The sequence below is a fragment of the Monodon monoceros genome, unplaced genomic scaffold (genome assembly GCF_005190385.1).
Source record: "Monodon monoceros isolate NGI ecotype Baffin Bay Population unplaced genomic scaffold, NGI_Narwhal_1 Super_Scaffold_12, whole genome shotgun sequence".
Classification (NCBI taxonomy): Eukaryota; Metazoa; Chordata; class Mammalia; order Artiodactyla; family Monodontidae; genus Monodon; species Monodon monoceros.
Window position 1 is genome coordinate 126986220 of NW_021703768.1, and position 23259 is coordinate 127009478.

Genomic DNA, 23259 nt, shown 5'->3' on the forward strand with positions numbered 1-23259 from the left:
TTAGTTTATTATGATTTTACCACTGCTGTGAATTCTCTGATGCACAGTGAGTTGTGATTTCTGGATGAAGGCTTTCCCACATACAGCACACTGATAAGGTCTTTCCCCTGTATGAATTCTCTGATGTAAAACAAGGTCTGACTTCTGAGAAAATGCCTTTCCACATTCAGCACATATATAAGGTTTCTCTCCTGTATGAATCCGCTGATGCCCTGGGAGGTGCGACTTTTGAGAGAAGGCTTTCCCACATTCAGTACAAACGTAAGGTTTTTCTCCTGTGTGAATCCTCTGATGTCCAATGAGATGTGATTTCTGACAGAAGGCTTTTCCACATTCACTGCATTTATAGGGCTTTTCTCCAGTATGCGTTCTCTGATGTATAATGAGCTGTGACTTCCGGGAGAAGGTCTTCCCACACGCAGTACATTCGTAAGGTTTCTCCCCAGTATGAGTTAACTGGTGTGTAATGAGTTCTGTCTTCCTGCTGAAGGCTTCCTCACATTGAGCACATTTGTAGGGTTTCTCTCCAGTGTGAATCCTTTTATGTATGATGAGGTGGGACTTCTCACAGAAGGCTTTCCCACATTCAGTACACTCATAGGGCTTCTCTCCAGTATGAGCTCTATGATGTATAATCAGCTGTGACTTCTGGGAGAAGGCCTTACCACACTCTCTACATTCATAAGGTTTCTCTCCAGTGTGAATTCTCTGATGTATAATGAGGGGTGATTTCTGGGAGAAGGCTTTCCCACAGTCACTACATTCATATGGTTTTTCCCCAGTATGAACTCTTTGATGTATAATGAGGGAAGATTTTTGAGAGAAGGCTTTTCCACATTCAGAACATTCATAAGGTTTCTCCCCAGTATGAATTCTTTGATGTACAATAAGGTGAAACTTCTCACTGAAAGCTTTCCCACATGCACCACAATTGTATGGTTTCTTCCCAGTATGAATTCGTTGATGTACAATGAGCTGTGACTTCTTAGCAAAGGCTTTTCCACATGTAATACATACACAGGTTTTCTCCTTAGTTTCAACATTCTGATACTGAATAAGGGATCGTTTCTTGCTGAAAATGTTTCCACACTCATTATCATCACAGGGAATTACTCGATTGTGAATTTTCTCAAGATCAGGATTGGACACACCATGGATGGATGATTTTCCACATCCAAAACTCTCATCAGGGTTTTTTCCTGAATTGCTCTTATTACAACTAGGTAGGTCAATACTAGATTTCAAGTCATTTTTAAATGCATCACAGTTATGGGGTCTTTGTCTTGAAGTATCTGACCCTATGCATTCTTGAAATATTTTGCCCAATGCATTATATTTGTGGTCTGACTCCACAGTCATTGTTTTGTTGTTGATGACTGTTACTTGCCTGAAAAGTCTGTTTTTCTGACATCTCTGTAGGTGGCCATCACCTTGACAGACTTTTAATATGGAGTAAAATGAACCATCCTTTGTGACTCCTTTCAGTATCTTATTATGGAAGGAAACAGACCCCAAAATACATGATTGGATGTTGTCAAGGTTACTTTTCCTGTCTAAAGGAAAGAAAGATAAAATAAAACAGTCATAAAGAATAATTAACAGAATGCAGAGGAGTATAAAAAATGACTGATCCAATGAAGGTGATGAACTCAAAACTGGGATGAGACAGGCCATTTCATAAGACAGACAGCAAATAGTATGATGAGGGAAATGGTTAGACAAGGATGTTAAAGCAAAATATTTATGGAAAAACTATACCTAAAGGAGAAAGAAAACTATCTGAGTTATTATCACTCTAATCTTGGATTACTCTTCTAGAGTCTTCCCATTTCTCCTGCTGTCTGAAGGGAAATGCTTTTCACCTTTCAAATGCGTTTATTTTATAATTTGCTATATATACTTGACTAGTATTATCCTGCCACCACTAGCCAAAGAAACAAGGTCTCTTCTGTATTCAAAATACTTTAACTCTCCTCAGTCTACTTTCTTAAATAACGACTAATACAAACAATAGAAAAACCCAAAATCCTGCTGTGGATTCAGTATCAGATTCACACCAAGAATCCAAGCTTGAATTCCACAGTTCCCCATAAATTCTTTCTCTACATTATCAAATAAAACTAGCAAAGTTCTCCCAGAAAAGCCATATTTCCCTAACTTCAAGGTTTTGTTCATATACTCTTCATGCCCACCCCCCATCAACAGTTTGTCTTCACCTCCCTCTCTCAGCATCATCAATACTCAATATATCTTTCAAAGGAGCTACAGCTGCATGCTCTGAAAAATGCTTTTTCAAATTCTGTTTCGTTTCTTTAGACTCTAATTTTCTCTGAACTTTTAAAAACAGTAGCAGTATTTGACATTTAATTCTGTAATGCAACCTGTGTTCTTAGAAGGAATTTGCCTTCTATTGCCTATTAAGCCTTTTCATAAAATGCATTATATATTAAATATATTAAACAAATATTTAATACATAATATATACACATACAATCAATAAGAAATAGCAATCCCCTATAAAGGTTCACAGTTATTTAATTGATTAATTATTTGTTGAATGCCTACTAAATTCTCAGCATAGGAACAAAGAATAAGAGAATTCACTAAGGAGAGAAACATAAGCCTCAGGCATCAATCAATTAAAAAAAAACCTGATATTTCACTTCCCTTGTCGCCCATCTGCCTGATCTTCATATGGATAGATCCAATTTGGTATGTCTCTCTTTATGATCCATGGATCTTCTCCTTGTTCCAACTTGGAGATGACATCTGGTTTGGAAACTGGATGCCCTATTAAATGGAAATCAGAGGAACTGGGATAGACTGCACAGAAGGCAAAAGAGAAGGTGCAGTTTAAGGAGGTCTACAATGAAGTAGTACATTTGGCCCTCAGCAAAGTAATGACCTCCACTGGGGAAGGTACGAAGATCATAAAAGTCATTATATATGTCAGGAACCACCTAACCACAGAGACTGATAAGGAAAGGCACTTGATTGGACAAGTCTGAGTTATACAGGGAAGTCATCCTTACCCATTGAGACCAGGTGGCTGTAGTTCTCCAGCATCACATCCCTGTACAGGGTCTTCTGAGCAGGGTCCAGTTGCTGCCACTCCTCCTGGGTGAAATCCACAGCCACATCCTTGAATGATACTAACCCCTGTAACAGTATATTCCTGTTAATCTAAAGTGATCATTCTTATCATCTCTAATATAGTATGCAAAACTATACCTACATCTAGTTTTGTATCAGAGTATTTGGGAGAACCAATGTAAAATCCTGCCTTTGGCAAGAAGACCCAGACAGTACAGGAAAACAGAAGAGGTAAATCATAAAATGCCTACCTAATACAAATGGTAATTTAAGGGCAGCATTAAAGCAGCTGAGAGGAATTTTGGAAAACAATTCAAGTATGTAATAATAAGGAAACAATTACTTAAATTTGATGGAATAATATACAGCTCTTTCAACATGTGGAAATACTTACATGAAAGAATAAATGAAAAAAAACAGCATAAGTTAATACGTACACACTGAATATAACTACGAAAGTGTATCTCTGTGCACTAATAAATTAGAAAAGAAATAGCATTACATAAAGATTTGAGTTTAATATAAAAAAAAAAACATACAGCTGAGAGGAAGATGTATTATTCAATGAATAGTACTGAAACAACTGGACAGTTAACAGGAAAAGAATAATGTTGAAGCCATATGTTAGAGACTGAATTGCATACCCTGAAAATTCGTAAGTTGAAGTCCTAACCCCTAGTACCTCAGAATGTGACCTTATTTGGAAATAGGGTTACTGCAGATGTAACTAGTTATATGAGGTTATTAGGGTGGACCCTAACCCAATATGACTGAGGTCCACATCAAAAGGAGAAATCTGAACAGAGAGAGACACACACACAGAGAGAAGACAGTATGAAGAGACATGAGGAGAAGATAGTTATCTACAAGCCAAAGAGAGAGACTTGGAACAGATACTTCTCTCACAGCCCTCAGAAGGAACCAGCCTTGCTGATACCTTAAGTTTTGACTTCTAGTCTCCAGAACTGTGACACAAAAAATTTCTGTTGTTTAACCCACACAGTGTGTGGTATTCTGTTAGGGCAGCCCTAGCTGCCATAATAAAATACATCAATTATAACTAATACAATGATATCTTATGTCTTGGAAAAGAGAAAAATATATATTTTGGATGGAGTAAAAATTTAAACTCTAAAAATACCCAAAATTATATAACAACAAAACAAAACCTGGCTGGGAAGATTTTTATTAATAATTTTTTTAAATTAATGTATTTATTTTTGGCTGCATTGGGTCTTTGTTGCTGCACGCAGGCTTTCTCTAGTTACTGGGAGCAGGGGCTATTCTTCCTCACGGTGCACGGGCTTCTCATCGCGGTGGCTTCTCTTGTTGTGGAGCATGGGCTCTAGGGGTCACAGACTTCAGCAGTTGTGGCACGTGGGCTCAGCAGTTGTGGCTCGCAGGCTCTAGGGCGCAGGCTCAGTAGTTGTGACGCACGGGCTTAGGTGCTCCGCGGCATGTGGGATCTTCCTGGACCAGGGCTCGAACCCATGTCCCCTGCATTGGCAGGCATGTTCTTAACCACTGCGCCACGAGGGAAGCCCTTTATTAATAATTATAGAGAAGGATTTTTAAAGTATAACATATAAAAAAGAGAAAAGCCGCATTTAGAGAATCAGAGAATGTCAGAGTTCTTGAAGATTCTAATCCAATCCCCTCATTTCATAGGAAAGAAATCTTAGCTTCTTCTAAATCTAACAGTTCTCCTATATATATGCAATAGTTAGGAATATAATGAAATACATCAATTATAACAGCAATATTGAAAAACACACTTAAGAAATATGCAGGAAACATTCACGAGAAAACTATAACAAATTATTGACATGACACTGAAATAAAGGACTTGGGTAACTGCAGAGCCAGAGGTGTTTCTGGAGGGTAAACTGACTATTTTAATTATGCCACCATTATGTATGTTCATAATAGTTGTCACCTAATAGTGGAATCTGAGTGATTTGTATTATTTTAAACTACTTTGAGGGTTTTCCCCTAATTATTCCATTATTATCAAATATTGCTTTCAGAATGAAAAAAAAATTAAATATCAACATTCCCCTGCTTAAAAGACTCCTTTGGGTCCATCCTTGCATATATAATTAGTCTCATCTCAATCATCTCAATGTTAAGGTTTCTCTCACCCCACATCAAGTCTCATATTCACACCATCAAGCTGCCAAGCATTCAGTTTGTTCCCATAACAACCCCTTTAGTTTTCCCACTTTACATATGAGAGAATTGAGGATTACAGTGGTTAAGTCACTTCTTGCCAGAGGTTACACTGAATATATGACTGATTAACTGTCAGATTTAAAAGCTGGTGTCCTGACTCAGTAGCTGGGTTCTTGACCACTGTACTTATTCCACAATGCCTTCCTTGATACTGTAAACAAGACCTTTTATATTTTATTACCTTAATGCCACCTTCAGACAAACTTGCCATGAGACACCCTCTGCTTTAGTTTTCCTCAAATTCTCAGCCTTTTCTACTTTTTCAAATGCTGTTTCCTATCCTCATCCTACTTCCTTCATGATCCAGAGTTTAATAATCTTTTAAGACTCTTATCCTTGACTTATTTATAAAGCTGGCTGCTCCCCCTTATCGACTATAAAAGTCCCTTGCTCCCATGTCTATTATAGAGCTTTTATGTGTTAATGTTAGTTTCCACATCTGTTCACCCCATTTTTCTCTGCATTCTTCCCAAGAAAAACCATGTGTAACTCTTGAGATATTTCACAGCCAGCCAGCACCTGTGACATATATTGACTACTCAAGAAATGTTTGCTAAAAAAGAATGAATGAAAATTATAGAGAATAAAATAAATTTCATGCTTAGTTAAGAACAGTTTTGTGCACTGTCAATAATATTCTTGTGATCTAAAGAACAGTAACATGTGGAAGATAAATGTAGAAGGTAGAGGGAAACCATTCTGATAAGGAAATTAATAAACGTAATGCTGACATTCTAACTTTGCTTTATCAATGATACTAGAATGCTTTAATATACTAAATATGTATAAATTTTGTTAATTTTGAGTAAAATAGTGCATAATCAGTGGAAAATTGTACTTTCCAATCAGCTACAAGCAATTTTTACTGCTTGAGTGACTGGAAGAATGGAAGAGATGGAGGAAATGGAAGGGGAGTAGGTGTTAAGAGGGAGAAAAGAAAGATAGATATGTATGAAAATGATGACTTCACTTCTGGACTGTATGGAAAAAATATAAATCTTTCTTCCTGAGCTAATAAGCAAGTTAATTAGCCATGATAGTTGGATTTATTGGGCCAATTAAAAAATCCATTTTCATCTTTAAAGCAGCTCTAACAGAAATATAAAGCCAACCAGATAAGTAATTTTAAATTTTCTAGTAGCAACATTCAAAAAATTATTTTCAATAATACATATTTATCCCAGTATATTCAAAATATCATTTCAACATGTAATCAATCTTTAAAAATTATTAATGAATTTCTGCAATTATATCTTCAAAGCCCACTATGTACTTTACACTCAAAGCACACTTCAATTCAGACTAGCCAATTTCAAGTGCTCAATAACCACATGAGATATTGGACAGCACAGCTCCAAAGCTACTGAGACCCAAAAAGGAAAAAAACCTGTCTTTTCACAATAGAACTCATTTGTTAAGCTCCACTGTAAAATATACATAAGAACTCCTAATGCAAAAGCTGATTCCAAGATTTGACAATAATAATGATATAATAATAAAAGCTAATACTTAAATATAAAACAAACCATCCCCAGTTACTGTTCTAAGTGTGGTTTTTACTCAATTTCCACAACAACCCTATGAGGATTACAATCTCCATTTTACAGATGAAGAAACAATTCCAGTCCACAGGGTATATTATGGATCTGCTAAAATAATAAAGGAGAATTCTATATACCAGCATAGGAAGATATTCAAAATGCATACAAAAATTTTTATACTGGACAGTAAAGTTAAAAATCAAGTTGCAAAACAGAATGTTTACTATAACATTATTTTTCCCCAAAAAAGGAACAAGAAAGTAAGAGACACCCCTGGCACTGGTACTATTACACATGTATGCTCCATCACAAGGTTAGAAACAAATGGTTAATACTGATAATCTCAGGAGGAGGGGAGTTTAAGTTAAAAGGTACCTCAGTGTTTAAATTTTTATCTTTTTATATAGTTAAAGATTTTTATACCGTATATATAGTGAATATTGGCAGGGAGAAAAAATAACAGACTGTTAAAAACAGAAACACAGAGAAGGAACTAGCCCCAAGTTAGACAGTAATCCTACAAAATCTGAAACCATAGTAAAGGGTACAGAGCTTCAGTGACCCTTGCTCTCCAAAGCTCTGCCAGACAATTATATTTCAAGAACTACTTTTTGAAAGATATATGTATTTTGGAAGACCATTCAAAATGTATCCATCTTATATTATCTAGACTTTATCGGTAGAGAAAGCTGGCCAATAGGAAGCCTCTATAATCAATCTGGTCCTCTAAAGAAGAGGTCAACAAACTTTTTCAGTAAAGTATATATTTTCAGCATTGCAGGCCGTATGGTGCCATTGTACTACAAAAAAAGCCATAGACAATATGTAAACAAATGGCATGGCTGTGTTGCCAATAAAACTTTATTTACAAAAACAGTTGGAGAACTGAATTTAGGCAATAGTTTGATGACTCCAGCTCTAAAGGATAAAGTTAAGGACTTTGGCTATGACATTATGATAACTTCCCTCTAAAAGAAATCATTCTGTGATACAGCTACAAGAAATTTATAATTGCATTTACCACAGGAGTGTTGGTGAGAACACTGCACACTCCACCACCTAGAGAAAGACCCAAAACTGAAATCTTAGTCTTATATGGCAAGAAATAATTTCTTCCCATGGGAAATGTATCTGTCTACATATTACCTAGCAACTCTTTCTAGGTCTGGGTCTTTATTTTGGCTGTCTTTCCCTGATCCTAATTTTAGCTATCTTCATTTTTCCATTTGATTGTATGAAGAACCAAAATAAGAAATTAAAAATTAAAGAAACTCACCTGGGACTTCATCATTTTCTGTTCTCTTCTAAAAAGGTAGATGCCTGAAAAGGCAAAATTGGTGATCAGAAGGATGTTTTCACAGATCAGACGCAGACTGCAGGTTCCACATTCACCAGTCTAGAAGCAACTACCACAGAAGTCAGGTAGATGTTAGGCCAACCTGTGGGAGAAGACTGTTCGGTCTTTATACAAAGATCAGCACGTATCATGTGAAGGAAGTCCTCTTGTGACTACATACTATGATCATACAGAACTTGGAAAAGGTTTTTTAATTTAATTGTATAGATGTGAACATATGTTTCCTGTTGATTTATTAACAATTTATTTTCTCCACTATGAACCAGCAATTCCACTCTAATGTTTTCATAAGGCAATACACACACACACACACACACACACACACACACACACACACAAAGATGAAGCTCCCCGGCAATAAGAATGGGTAATGAGCAAATGAAAAACTGAGGAATGTATTCCCTTATTCCCCAGAAACGAATCAGCAGCTGAATTCTAATAATCTCCCAAGAGCTCTCATATTTTCCTTCAACTCAGCAGACTTTCCTGCCAATCAATATTCATGGACCAAAATGTTAATTTTAAGATGTTTTCCATTTAAATTTTTATTGCTGATTTCAACAGTATGGTTGTCTACATAGAAAAATGGTGGTATGTTGGAACCACTGATACAACGGAATATACCCTAACGTAAGAAGGTACATACCTGGGAAATCCTTCTCAGTCCCAGAAGGAGTCAGGTAGGTAAGACTTAACTGGTTCAGAGGAAGTGGGTGCTCCCATGATAGACAGACTGTTTTATATGGGGTATTCCAGGCTTTGTCAAAATAGATCTGGAAGGAAACAACCAGGAGAAATAGTCATACTTATCTCTGGGCACCCAAGAGGTGTTCAATAAATGTTTCTTGAATAAAATATAAAATGATTTCAATAAACTTAGAAAGAGGTAGGACGAAAATCACACTTTTCATAATAATCCTATCTTTTTTGATTTGTTTGGTCTTGTTTCAAAATGATCATTTTTATGCGGGGCACCAGACTAAGGGCATAATGGTTGAGAAGAGATTTGACCTTTAAAGTTGCGTATGACCTGTGGAAATTTTAATGTATGTAAAAAACAGTAGGGCTGATCATCAAGATTCCCTGATCCCGTTACTGCTCCCTCCAAATCTCTGAATCCTCGGACCTAGCAATCACATACCCCACAGATCTGCCCCATGCCCACCACATCACTGACTGCCACATGGATGCCCTCATCATTTAGTCCACAGCCTCCCTCACCAATCACTGATTCCTCAGAGTCCCCTAAATCCCTGACCCAGTCATCACCAGTCAGTCCCCCTACACACCATTTCTGATCCCACAGACAACCCCGTCACTGACACACCGTTATCCAATTACTAACCTCACAGCTCACCCCATCCCTGACTCCCAAATAAGCCCAACCCTAATCCTACATACCTTCCCCACCAGTGACTTCATCAGTCTCCAATCACTGACACTCACGGACCCCTACCGTCCCATTACCAATCCAAAAGACTCACTCCTCACCACACATGTCCGCCTTCTGACCTGCAGTTCCGTTATCAGATCTAGAAACGCCCGTCACGGCTTAACCCAGGACAGCTGTCACATCCATAGCGGCGAACTCTCCCGCTTCCTGTCTGGGTGAGCAAAGCACTGGGCTCCCGGGCCTGCGCTGTTCGGTACCGGGCAGCTTTGCCCACTCCGCACCCTGGGCGGCTTTGTTCAGGAGGCAATATGGCCGCTCCCATGCGCTGTGTCTCAGTGGGAACCGCCATCTTGAGAGGCCGGCCGGTTCCGTACAAGCAGAGGAATTCGGTTTATTCGGAGGCTGGGCTGTACCACCGCGGCAGCGAGGGGAGGGGGAACAGATGACATAAAGGAGAATTATACAAACCAGCAACATGCAAAATTTTGCAGAGAGATTTTATAGGAGGACTGGGTAAGAAGTTTGAGTGAATGTCCTCTATTAGAAAGCTTCATTTGGTGGAAGAGGAAGAATTTGGAACAGTAAAATATTCTCATTGGAGACTTTACCTAAAAGTGTTTGTAAATGGCACAGCCCTCTACCGGGAGATTCTACTTTCTGAGAGGGGTGAATGGAGATTCCACTGTGGGAAAAAGGGGCCAGAGTGATGGAAGAGTTCACTGAGGAGCAGAGAAAGAGGACACACAGAAATAATGAACTTTACGCTAAAAACGATTATATGGAATCCTCTAGGGGAAACTACTACTACTGCAGTAACAAGTTGCAGAGGCCGACTGAAGAAAATAAAGTGAGAGGGAAGAGGAGATGAGAATCAGAGACTAGGAGAAAACAAGAATAATGGGGGAAGGAGAAGCTTGTGGAGACAGAGAGATGGGAAACTTAAGCGTGAAAAATGGAAGCACAGGAACAGAAGTGGGAAACCGGACACAACACGGGAGACTGAGACCGAGAAGGAGGAGACTAAAACAACAGAAGGAAAGAAAAGAGAGGAAGAGAGTGAGGAGGTTAGACTTCAGGGGAAAAAAATCACTTGATTAAAAAAAAAAGAACGAACGAAACACTTATCATAACCTTTACATCAAGCTTTTTTACTTAAAAAAAAAAGGCATACTAACAAACTGATGTTTCCTGTACATAAACAGATACAATTTTGAATCATAGATTTCACAACAGCCATGATTTCTGGCTTGTGTGTAATTAAATGAGCAGCAATTTTACATTAGCAGTTTTGTTTCCCATGTCAAATAAAAACATGTCTGGATTTAGATATGAAGAGATTTTATTCAGAAAGATTATTGCAATAGGGAGAATGCACCAATCTCAGAAAGCTGCAAGCACCTCACAAAATCAAACAGAAAAAGGCTTTTCTTTAGTAGGGAGGTGTAAGAAGGGTTAGCAGGAACTTTCAAGAGATGGAGGTGTGCAAGTGGCAAAACCAGGGTACTTTAACAGGAAATGTTTCTAGGGTCTTCGGATTCTGAGAGTAAGCTGCTGAGGGAGGATGTTGAGCATATCCTTACCCTTTAATGTATGTTTAAACTTGGGGGCAAGCCAAAATTTAGGAGTATGAGGGGAGGAAAAAGGCCTAAAATTTCGTCAAGACAAAGAAGAGGGTCAGAAATGGGCAACCAACAGCACTCCAATTTAAACTTCCACAGTTACATCAATCTTTATTGAACGTCTTGTGCGTAAGACACAGTAGTCACTCACTGTGTTATGCACTAAGGGTATAGTAATGATTAATTCAGAATCCTAAAGCAGTGATACCAGTGGAAGTTGATATGGGAAGGGATCAGATTGTGCAGAGCCATGTAGAAATTGTGAAAATGTTAGCTCTTTATCCTAAGCATGATGGGAAGCTGTCCTTATTTTAATATTTAATTTAAAAAGAAGGTAGAGAGGAGTCCTCTCCTATAATAAAAGAAATAAAAATTAAAGCCACAGTAATTTACTATTTCTCATCTATTACCTTGTTAAAAAAAAAAGTATTCTTAGTTTGGAAATACACAGTGTTAGTAGAGTCATGGGAACCTGGAATTCTCATATGTTACTCATGGGACAGAAAAATGGTATAGCCCCTATACAGAAGATTTAGCAATAGTTAACAAAACTATATGTATTCATTATCTATTGCTGTGTAACAAATTACCTGAAATTTAACAGTCTGAAACTATATACATTGTTGTAGTTAACTGTTTCATAGTTTCTGTGATTGGAGAATGTGGGAATAGCTTAGCTGGGTGGTTCAGGTCTAGTCTGTCATGAGGTTGCAGTCAAGCTGTCAGCCAGGGCTGCAATTATTTCAAGGCTGAACTGGAGGAGGATATGTTTCTAAACTCGATCAAGTAGCTGATGACAAGCCTCAGAATTTCAATTTCCAAGCTCAGTTATTCACCATGGGGGAATTTCCTTCGGCTACTCTATTATCCTCATGACATGGTAGGGGTCTTCCCTCTCAAGCCTCCCTCTTAGTATGGAAGCAGGCTTCTACCCACACCAGTGAGTCAAGGGAAAGATAGTGAGAGAGCACACACAAGATAGAAGCCATAGTCTTCTTATAACCTAAATTAAAAATGACATCTCATTACTTCTTTTGTATTCTATTTCCTGAAAGTGAATCACTAAGGGTGCCCACAATCAAATGAATGGGAATTGAGCTCTACCTCTTAAGGGGAGGATTATCAAAGCGTCTAAAACCACAACACTACATGTAAGCTTTTGCCTTTTAACTCAGAAACTCCATTCCAGGAATATATCCCAAATACACATTGGCAAAAAAAAAAAAGTTACTCATTGCGCTACTATTTTTAATACCAAAAGACATCAGTCAACCCGAACATCTACTAACAGGTCTAGCTGTATAAATTACAGTATACACACAAAACAGTACTATTCAGCTGTAAGAGAGAGACAGAGAGAAGTGTCTCTACGTACTAATATGGAGGTAACTTCAGGATATAATGTTATATGAGGGGAAAAAAAGTAGAAAAAAATGAAAATAGTTTGTTATTACCATTTATTTTCTAAAAATGTGAATATGTATACAGTTAATTCTACTTATTCATGGTAGCTATGTTCAGTTAAGTTGCTGCAAACACAGAATTAGTGAATACTGAACCATTTCTCCAAAGGGGAATAAATCAACATAAAATAGATTATAATCTTAAATTACAACTTTGTATAATTAAGATTATAACCTTAAAAACAACTTATGTTGGTGGATTCTATTTTCTTTATTTTACCAAAAAAACCCCCAAGGTTCAGAACAGTTAAGTAATTTGCCTGAGGTCCAGTAACAAAGGCCAGAGTTAGATTCAAACCCTATCCAACTGACTCCAGAGCTGGAGTTTCTTGCACTACACTGAACTGCCCCTACCATCCCCATCATCTGTTCTTCTCTGTATGAGAGCTGAAACAGGAAGGCAGAGCATCCCCTTGTTTAAACTCAGCTGGGAATGTGTGCATGTGGTAACTCAAATTTTTTGCTACTCTGTGCATGTCTGCCAATGACTGAAAAAGCACTGTGAGTATCGATTTTGAGATTATAAATACATTTTAGCAAGTAGGTGAATTTGCAGATACAGAATCTGTGAATAATGAAAATCAACTGTATGTTTACCTTAAAAATAAAAAGCAAATGATGGAAGAATAAGCCATCAAATAAAATATAATCTACAAAAGGTATTATTAGTTATCTATTGAATTGTAGCAACCTACCCCAAAACTTAGTGGCTTAAAACAACACACATCTATTGTTTCACAGTTTATGTTGGCCAGGAATCTGGACATGGATTATCTGAGTCCTCTGCTTCGGGGTCTTCTACAAATCTATAATCAAGGTATTGGCCCAGGCTGGGGTCTCTTTCATCTGAAGACTCAAATGGGGAGAGATTCATTTCCAAGCTCAACTACACGATTGTTGGCACAATTTAATGCCTCAAGGATTGTTGGACTAAGGGCATTCATGTCCTTGCTGGTTGTTGAGAGGAAGCCACCCACAGTACTTTGCCATCCAACTTACAACTTGCTTATCTATGGAGTCAAGAGAAGAGTCTGTAAGCAAGATGGAAGTCACAAACTTTTATAATCTTATTATCAATATATAAATGACATCCCCTCTATGTTGCCATATGCCATTGGTTAGAAGCTGCTTACTTAGGCAGAGGGTATTACAAAAGGCCATGAATATCAGGAGGTGGGAATAACTGGCTACCTTAGACACTTCCTACCCCAGGGAGGAAGGAAATAAGATAGAAGGGACAGAAATCATACCTAATTTTCTTTGAATATACCATGTTCTGTTGATTTGACTTTGTAACCACAAAAAATTTTACATAATTATAAAACAAAATTAAATTTTATAAACCAATTCCAAACTTCTGTTTCTGATCAAAGTGAAGTAATAGGGAACGGATGGGAACTTTCACCTGAACCAATGGAAAAACCAGAGAAGTGTATGAAGCAATGGCTTTAAAGGTATTAGACATCAGGCTGTGAAGGACAGTGACCCTTGAGAGATGGGAAACAAATTGAGGTGACCCCTCTGATTGCCCAGTTTACTGCCTTGAGAACACTTCTAGGTATGACACAGGACAAGAGAGTCCAGGCAGGGGCCAACAGACTTCCAGAGTGGAGGAGAAAGAACTAATAGTACAGAAAGACCAAGGCAGCTATATTCACAGAGCAGAAGCCAAAGAGGAGAAAGCTGCACAGAAAGAGAACTCCAGAGACTTGCAGAGGGTCCACTTCTAGTATTTAGGAGCGTACTGGTCAGTGCATAAATGTAAGGAAAATCAGAGTCTGGGAAAACAGACACCAGAAAGGAAGGAGGAAACAGTAACTGAAGCTCACAAAAAGTCAAGATTAATGCCTGTCCCCACCAGCCAGACTGGAAAACTTTACAATTCCCTGGCAAGAATACACAGAAGGGTCTTGCCTCAATAGTGGGAAATTATTAGCTCTGTATTTAAATCTTGCTCTGGTGCCACCTAACAATTGTTTCCAAGTAACCTAACTGAACTACAGAAAAAAGCTTCAAAAATATGTATTGGAACACAGAAGTATCTATCACCCAACAAGGTAAAATTCACAATGTCTACCACTAAATCAAGAATTATCAGGCATGTATAGAAACTGGAAAATGATACTCATAATGAAGAGAAAAATCAGTCAAAGAAGAAAAAACAGACCAGAATTGAAAAAGATGTTGGAAATTGTAGAGATAGATATTAACAAGTCACTATAGATCTTGCAGTCATTAAAAGGATAATGTGAGAATATTATGAACAACTTCAGCCTCATAAATTTTGCAAGGTAGAAGAAATGGACCATTTCTTCAAACACCAAAACTCAACTAAGATGAAATAGATCATCTGCATGATCCTGTAACTATGTAAAAAGTTGATTTTTAAAGACCTCACAAAAAAGGAAAAATGGTTTCACTGGAGAATTCTACCAAAATTTAAAGAATTAACACTGATTTTACACAATCTCTTCCAGAAAATAGAAGAGGAGGGAATACTCCCCAAATCATTTTATCAGGAAATTATTACCAAAACCATACCAAGACTGTACAGTGAAAGAAAAGACTGTACAGTGAAAGAAAACTACAGATCAATATCTCCCATGAACGTAGACATAAAAATCCTCAAAAAATATTAACAAAATTCAACAATCTATAAAAAAAAATTATACACTATGACTAAGTGAAATGTATTCCAAGTATTCAAAGCTGGCTCAAAATAGAAAATTAACCAACAAGATACAAACAAAAAGTAAATGATTATACCAATTGACACAGAACAGGCATTTGACAAAAATCCAATACTCATGAATGATAAAAAAAAAAATTCTCAGCAAAATAGTAACGGAGAGGAATTTCCCTAACTTAATGAAGAGCATATACCAAACAAACAAAAATCAAAAAAATACAACCCACAGAAAATATAATACTTAATGATGAAAGATTGAATGATTCCCCTCTTAGATCAGGAACAAGACAATGATGTTTGCTCTCACCATTCTCCTTCAACATAATACTGGAAATTCTACCCACCAAAATAACACAAGAAAGAAAAATTAGAAGCATACAGATTAGAAAGAAATAAAACTGTCCATATATGCAAATGATATAAATGATTGTCTATGTAGGAAATCCAAAGGAATTTACCAATATTATGCCTAAAAGTAAGTGAGTTCAGCAAAGTAAGAGGATACAAGATCAACACAAAAATCAATCACATTTCTCTATACTAATAAAAACATGCAAACACAAATAAAAACAGTACCATTTTTAATCACTCCAAAGAAATTGAAACACTTAGGCTTACACTTATCAAAACATGTAGGATTTTAGGAAGAAAATCACAAAATGTCATTAAAAGAAATCAAATAAATAGAGATATACCATGGTCCCTGATATGAAGACTATAAACAATAAAGATGTTAATGATGCCCAAATTGATCTATAGGCTTAAAGCAATTTCTCTTAAAAATGACAGCAAGTTTTGTTTTGATATTTGTAGACTTAGACAAAATTATTTTAAAATTTATATGGTGTTCCTTAAAAAAACTAAAAATAGAGTTCCCATATGATCCAGCAATCCCACTCCTGGGCATATATCCAGAAAAGATGAAAACTCTAATTTGAAAAGATACATGCACCCCAATGTTCATAGCAGCACTATTTACAGTAGCCAACACATGGAAACAACCTAACTGTCCATCAACAGATGAATGGATAAAGAAGATGTGGCACATATATACAATGGAATATTACTCAGCCATAAAGAAGAATGAAATAATGCCATTTGCAGCAACAAGGATGGATCTAGAGATTATCATACTAAGTGAAGTAAGTCAGAAAGAGAAACACAAATATCATAAGATATGACTTATATGTGGAGTCTAAAAAAAGATACAAATGAACTTATTTACAAAACAGAAATAGACTCACAGACATAGAAGACAAACTTATGGTCATGAAGGGGAAAGGTAGGGAGGAATATATTAGGAGTATAGGATTAACAGATAGACACTACTATATATAAAACAGATAAACAGCAAAGACCTATTGTATGGCACAGGGAACTAGATTCAATGTCTTGTAATACCCTATAATGGAAAAGAATCTGAAAAAGAATACATATATATATATATATATATATATATATATATAAATGGATCATCTTGCTATACAACTGAAACCAACACAACACTGTATATCAACTATACTTCAATAAAAAGTTGCTTGTTGGGCTTCCCTGGTGGCGCAGTGGTTGAGAGTCCGCCTGTCGATGCAGGGGACACGGGTTCATGCCCCGGTCCGGGAGGATCCCACATGCCACAGAGCGGCTAGGCCCGTGAGCCATGGCCGCTGAGCCTGCGCATCTGGAGCCTGTGCTCCGCAACGGGAGAGGCTACAACAGTGAGAGGCCCGCATACCGCATAAAAAAAAAAAAAGTTGCTTGTTTTGATAAAAAAACTTACATGGAAAGAAACAGGCCCTAGAATAGCTAAAACAATCTTGACAATGAAGAAAAAAGTGGAAGGAATTACTCCCACAACTTCTATTAAACATTGTACTGGACTTTCTAGTCAGTGCAATAAGGCAAAAAAGAAATTAAAACCGTCTGGTTGGGAAAGGAAAGGGTAAAACCACATTCACTTGTAGATAACATGATCTTCTATGCAGAAAACCCAATGTATTCTACCAAAAAATGGTACTAGAACTAATTAGTAAGCTCAGGAAGGTTGAAGTATACCAGATCAATATACAATAATTAGTTGTACTTCCATATACAATCAATAAATAACCAGAAATTAAAATTTAAAACATCTACAGTAGAATTTTTAAGTATGAAAGGTTTGGGGGCAAATCTGACAAAAGATGTGAAACACCTGTACACTGAAATGAAACACTTAAAGGAGCTACATCACATTCATGTGTCAGCTCATTATTTTTATAATGTTTAATTCTGCAAATTGACTTATAAGTTCAGTGCAATCTATTCAAAACAGCAGCAAGCTTTAGAGGAGAAACTGACAAGGAAAGAAATAAAACTGTCACTGTATGAGGACAGTTTTATATTCACACGGAAAGGAAAAGGACCAAGAATCGCCAAAACAACTTAGCAAAAAAAAAAAAAAAATTAACTTTGAGGCTTAACACTACCTGATCTCAAGGCTTATTATACACACACTGCACACACTGCAATAATCAAGAGTGTGGTATTGGTGTAAAGATAGAAAAATGTATAAATGAAACAGAATAGATAGTTCAGAAATAGATCCAACTGATACAATAACAAAGGCAATTCTGTGCGGGAAAGAATCACCTTTTCAACAAATAGTGCTGGAATAATTGGATATCCATAATTTAAATTGAAACCTTAATCCATTCTTCATACTACATACAAAAAAATTAACTCAAAATGGCTCATAGCCCTAAATATAAAATCTAAAACTCCTAGAATAAAATGTAGGAGAAATCCTTTGTGACCTAGGATGAGGCAAAGATTTCTTAGTTGATACCAAAAGCACAAATCATAAAATAATAAATGATAAATTGGACCTCTGGTATTCAAAAGACACAATTTAAGAGAATAAAAAGAGAAGCCACAGACTAGGAGAAATTGTTTCCAAGTCATATATCTAATAAAGAACCATCAGCCAGAATATATGAAGACCTCTAACAACGAAATTATTTAAAACTGACCAAAAGATTTAAACAGACACTTCACTAAAGATATACTGATGGCAAATAAGAATAGGAAAAGATGCCCAACATCATTAGTCATCAGGGAAATGCTATGGTATCATAATGAGATGCCATTAATCACCTACTAAAATGACTATAATTTTAAAAACTAATATTACCAAATACTGGCAAGGATGTAGAGAAATGAACTTTTACACACAGCTAGTGGGAATGTAAAATGGTGCAATCCCTTTGGAAAACAGGCAGTTCCTCAGGTTAAGTATTCACTGACTATATGATCCAGCCATGCCACTCCTAATGTTTATCCAAGAGAATTAAGTATTAGGCATGTGCCCAATACAACATACAACATCCAATACATGTGCATGCAAACATCTGTACAAGAATGTTCATAGCAGCTTTATTTGTAAAAGCCAAAAACTAAAATTAACTCTAATGTCCATCATAGGCATCCATACGATAGAACACTAATCAGCAACAGAAAGGAATGAACTCTTGGTACAAATAGAAAATCGGATTAAGTTCAAAATAAGTATGCTGAGTGAAAGAAATCAGTAAAAACAAGAGTGCATACGTTATGATTCTACTTATATCAAATTCTAGAAAATGCAAATGAATACATAGTGGCAGAAAACAGGTCAGTCGTTGCCTGGGGATGAGGCAGAGAGCGAGTTGGGGAAGAGGAATTAATTTCCAAGCGATAAGAAGAAACTTTGGGGGATGATGGACATTTTCATTCCCTTGACTGTGGTGACAGTTTCACTGGTGTATACATAAACCAATGTTATCAAATATGTGCGATTTTTTGTCCATTAAATCTCAATAAACCTGCTTTTAAAAAATCCTACAGCATGCCTTAAAATGCCCTTAATTATCTTCCTCAATTTTTTTGACATCATTATAAACCACTTCCCCTCATTCATTCCACTTCAGATATTCTTGTTCTTCTTCAACTCACTTTCACTTTAGGGCTTTTGAGAATGCTCCTCTTACTAGTATACAGATTTATCACTACTCTCACCAATTACCATAGCAAATAAGAAATATTTAGATTATCTCCCCAAAATGAAAATACCTTTTTCTTCTGGTCTTCCCTTCTCTCCTCATCTTTCTTACTCCCAACTTACCCACACCTTAAAAGCTTTCTGATGTATAAAATTTTGGGTAGGGCTTCCCTGGTGGCACAGTAGTTGAGAGTCCGACTGCCAATGCAGGGGACACAGGTTCGTGCCCCGGTCCGGGAAGATCCCACATGCCACGGAGCGGCTGGGCCTGTGAGCCATGGCCGCTGAGCCTGCGTGTCCGGAGCCTGTGCTCCACAACGGGAGAGGCCACAACAGTGAGAGGCCCGTGTACCGCAAAAAAAAAAAAATTGGGGGGTAATTCCACTCAGGTTATTAAATGAGTAAAACTGTTCATTCACTCTATCATTTAGTTGTTCAGCAAATATTCAGTGAACATCTACTATGTGTCACGCACTCTTTTATAGCTTCAGCTATATCATTTTAATACAGCTAAATATTCCTGTTCCATTCATACTTAAATGCTACCAAAATGGATAGACAATAAACAATAAACAAGATAAATTACAATATGACAAAAGTACCATTTAAAAAGTGAAATAAAACAAGGAAAATTAGGAATGCTTAGGGGAGTGTTGTTGTATCACACATGGAGGTCTGCTACTCTTAGAGAATTCTGATCTAACCAGTCATCTAAGAACTCAGACTCATAATACAGTGTAATTCTACAGTGATAGAACACTGTATAATGATAATTAAGAGTGTACGCTCCCTAGCTCTACCAGAAGAAAGAGAATAATAAAGATTAGAGCAGAGATAAACAAAATAGACAATAAAAACCAACAGAGAAAATTAATGAAACCAAGAGTTGGTTCTTCAAAAAGATCAACAAAATTGGCAAACCTTTAACTAGACTGACTAAGAAAAAAGAGAAGAGATTCAAATAACTAAAATCAGAAATGAAAGAGGGGACATTACAACTGATTTTACAGAGCTAAAAAAGATTGTAAGAGAGTACTATGAACAACTGTACACCAACAAATTGAATAATCTAGATGAAACAAATTCCTAGAAACTCAAAACTTAACAGTACTAAATCATGAAGAAATAGAAAATCAATAGATTTAAAACCAGTAAGGAGATTGAATAAGTAATCAAAAACCTCGCAATACATAACCCTGACTACAACTGTTGGGGGCACTTTCCTCCACAGTAGAGGTCAAGGAGACATGAAGGTCATATTTTACCCCATTAGAGATGAAGAGTCTGAAACGCAAAGAAAAGCAAGATCTAGACAAGCAAGACAGTCTAGAAGATCAACACAGCATAGACTGATCTTTAGGAAGCTGAAAAAACAATATGAAGAAGTCATTGTACCCAAATCAGAGAACAAGAAAAAGAAAAAGGGGGAAAAGGAAAGCAGGATAGAGAAGGAAGAAGGAAAGAAGCAGAAACATCTAGAGAAGATAAATATGAACAAAAGTACTTCAGAACATATGATAAGATTTATCAGCCTTGTCTCCCAAGGCAATAGAAATAAAAGAATAAACAAATGCAACCTAATCAAACTTATAAGCTTTTGCACAGCAAAGGAAACCATAAACAAAATGGAAAAAGACAACCTACAGATGGGGAGAAAATACTTGCAAATGATGTGACTGACAAGGACTTAATTCCAAAATATATAAACAGCTCACACAACTCAATAACAAAAAAACAACCCAGTCAAAAAATGGGCAGAAGAGCTAAATAGACGTTTCTCCAAAGAAGACATACAGATGGCCAACAGACACATGAAAAGATGCTCAACATTCTAATTATTAGAGAAATGCAAATCAAAATTACAATGAGGTACCACCTCACACCAATCAGAATGGCCGTGATTAAAAAGTCTACAAGTAATAAATGCTGGAGAGGGTGTGGAGAAAAGGGAACCCTCTTACACCATTGCTGATGTAAACTGGTGCAGCCACTATGGAAAACAGCATGGAGGTTCCTCAAAAAACTAAAAATAGAGTTGTCATATGATCCAGCAATCCCATTCCTGGGCATATACCTAGACAAAACTATAATTCGAAAAGATACATGCACCCCTATGTTCATAGCAGCATTATTTACAATAGCCAAGACAGGCAACCTAAATGTCCACTGACAGATGAATGGATAAAGAAGATGTGGTATATATATATATATATATATATATATATATATATATATATATACACAATGGAATACTACTCAGCCATAAAAAAAGAACGAAATAATGCCATTTGCAGCAACATGGATGCAACTAGAGATTATCATACTATGTAAAGTAAGTCAGAAAGAGAAAGACAGATGCCATATGACATCACTTATTTGTGGAATCTAAAATATGACACAAATGAACTTATCTATGAAACAGACTTACAGACATAGAGAACAGACTTGTGGTTGCCAAGCGGGGGTGAAGGGGTGGGGAGGGATGGAGTGAGAGTTTGGGATTAGCAGATGCAAACTACTATATATAGAATGGATAAACAACAAGGTTCTACTGTATTGCACAGGGAACTATATTCAATATCCTGTAATAAAACATAATAGAAAAGAAAAAAAATTTATCAGCCTTACAGACAAGAACTGACTTCAAGTTCAACCACTCCATCCTCTTCACTTTCTTTCTTTTTTTTTTTTTTTTTGTAACTTGTTAGCTTGTTTATGTCTCTCTGGGCATCATTCCCCACATGTGGGGCCCAGCTCTCTGGAACCTTCACTGGCCATCTTTTCCTCGTTTCTCCCCTGGGCACCAGAACCGCGTAGGTAGATACATCCATGCGTCTCCCGCATCTGTAGACGCCTCCTGCCTCTTGTGCTATTTGGCCAAACTCTGAGGCTCCCCCGGCACCTTCATCTCCGGGTCTGTCCTGATGGGGCCTTCCTCCCTGGGGTAGTAGTGCAGGGGATTGGGCCACAGTTCCTCGCCGATGATCTCAGCAATCCTGTTAGACCCTGGGCAGTTGTGGTCAGACAACCAGTTGAGGAAGTTAAGGCTGGTGGTGTCCTGCCTGCAGTTGGGGGCTCCTCATTCATAATCCCAGAACCACTGGACGGGAGTGGAATGAGACGCCCTATATCCAGCAATGCTAAGGTGATACTCCTTAATGATCATGTCATTCCAGCAGCAGGTGTTGTTCTGAAAGAAAAACATCAACCTGCAGTGGTGCCTGGGATGGCCCAGTTCCTGCACCTCCAAATTGATCATGCAGCTGAGCGTGTCTTCATCTTGGTCACTGATCATGGCCGATATCTGGGAGTGGTTCATAATGGCTCTGGCCCATAAGCCAGGAATGCCCTGGATGATGGCCCTTCTGCGATCCAACTGAGGATGCAGCCTCTGACTGATATTGCACTTGCCCTGCTGGCTTGGGCATTCAGAGTGCTCAGCTCTAACTGCAGGGCCCCAGTGCCTCCAGCAGGGGCCGGGCAGTCGTGGGTCCCAGTTCTGGCTCTTCCTGCCCCTGCTCCTGGGGCTTCTCCTCCCGCTCCTCCGCCTGCATCTCCTCCTGCTCCTCCTCCACCACCACCTCCACCACTTGCAAGATGTCCTCCACCAGCAGCCCTAACTCCTCCCGGATCCCCGCCACCTCTCCCTCCTCCAGGGCCCCACCTTGCTGCACGACCTCCACCCTGAAGATGGTGGCCTCCTTGCCTGACCCACCAGCTAGTGTCCGTGCTGTACCCACCTCCCCCACCGCACCTGGGGACCCGCAGGCCCCTGCTTCCTGAGCACCCCCTCCCACAACTAGGATGACCCAGGGTCCCTGGGCAGCGCTGCCTTCCCCAGACCCCGCCTCACTCACCAT

General features: G+C 37.8%; 1 protein-coding gene and 1 pseudogene across 1 annotated transcript; both read right to left on the reverse strand.

Annotated features, from left to right (window-relative positions):
• On the reverse strand, window positions 1-22951 carry LOC114892152 (zinc finger protein 300). The gene is made up of 7 exons (XM_029216830.1): window positions 22028-22951; window positions 9625-10023; window positions 8870-8996; window positions 8143-8186; window positions 3033-3159; window positions 2664-2790; window positions 1-1549 (listed from the first exon to the last, which is right to left on the reverse strand). Exons 2-7 carry the CDS (start codon window positions 9643-9645, stop codon window positions 1-3), a joined length of 1995 nt encoding a protein of 664 aa, XP_029072663.1. The 5' UTR covers window positions 9646-10023; window positions 22028-22951.
• On the reverse strand, window positions 22071-23259 carry LOC114892153 (annotated as a pseudogene).

What these genes read in the sequence shown, in the direction of transcription:
- LOC114892152 (XM_029216830.1), bottom strand. Translation starts at nt 9,645, where the DNA reads ATGAAGTCACTGGTGGGGAAG. An exon ending in GACTGAGAAGGATTTCCCAG is followed by an intron (nt 8,187 to 8,869) that starts GTATGTACCTTC and finishes TTGCCTTTTCAG; the next exon opens with GCATCTACCTTTTTAGAAGA. An exon ending in AGAAAATGATGAAGTCCCAG is followed by an intron (nt 3,160 to 8,142) that starts GTGAGTTTCTTT and finishes ATACTGTTACAG; the next exon opens with GGGTTAGTATCATTCAAGGA.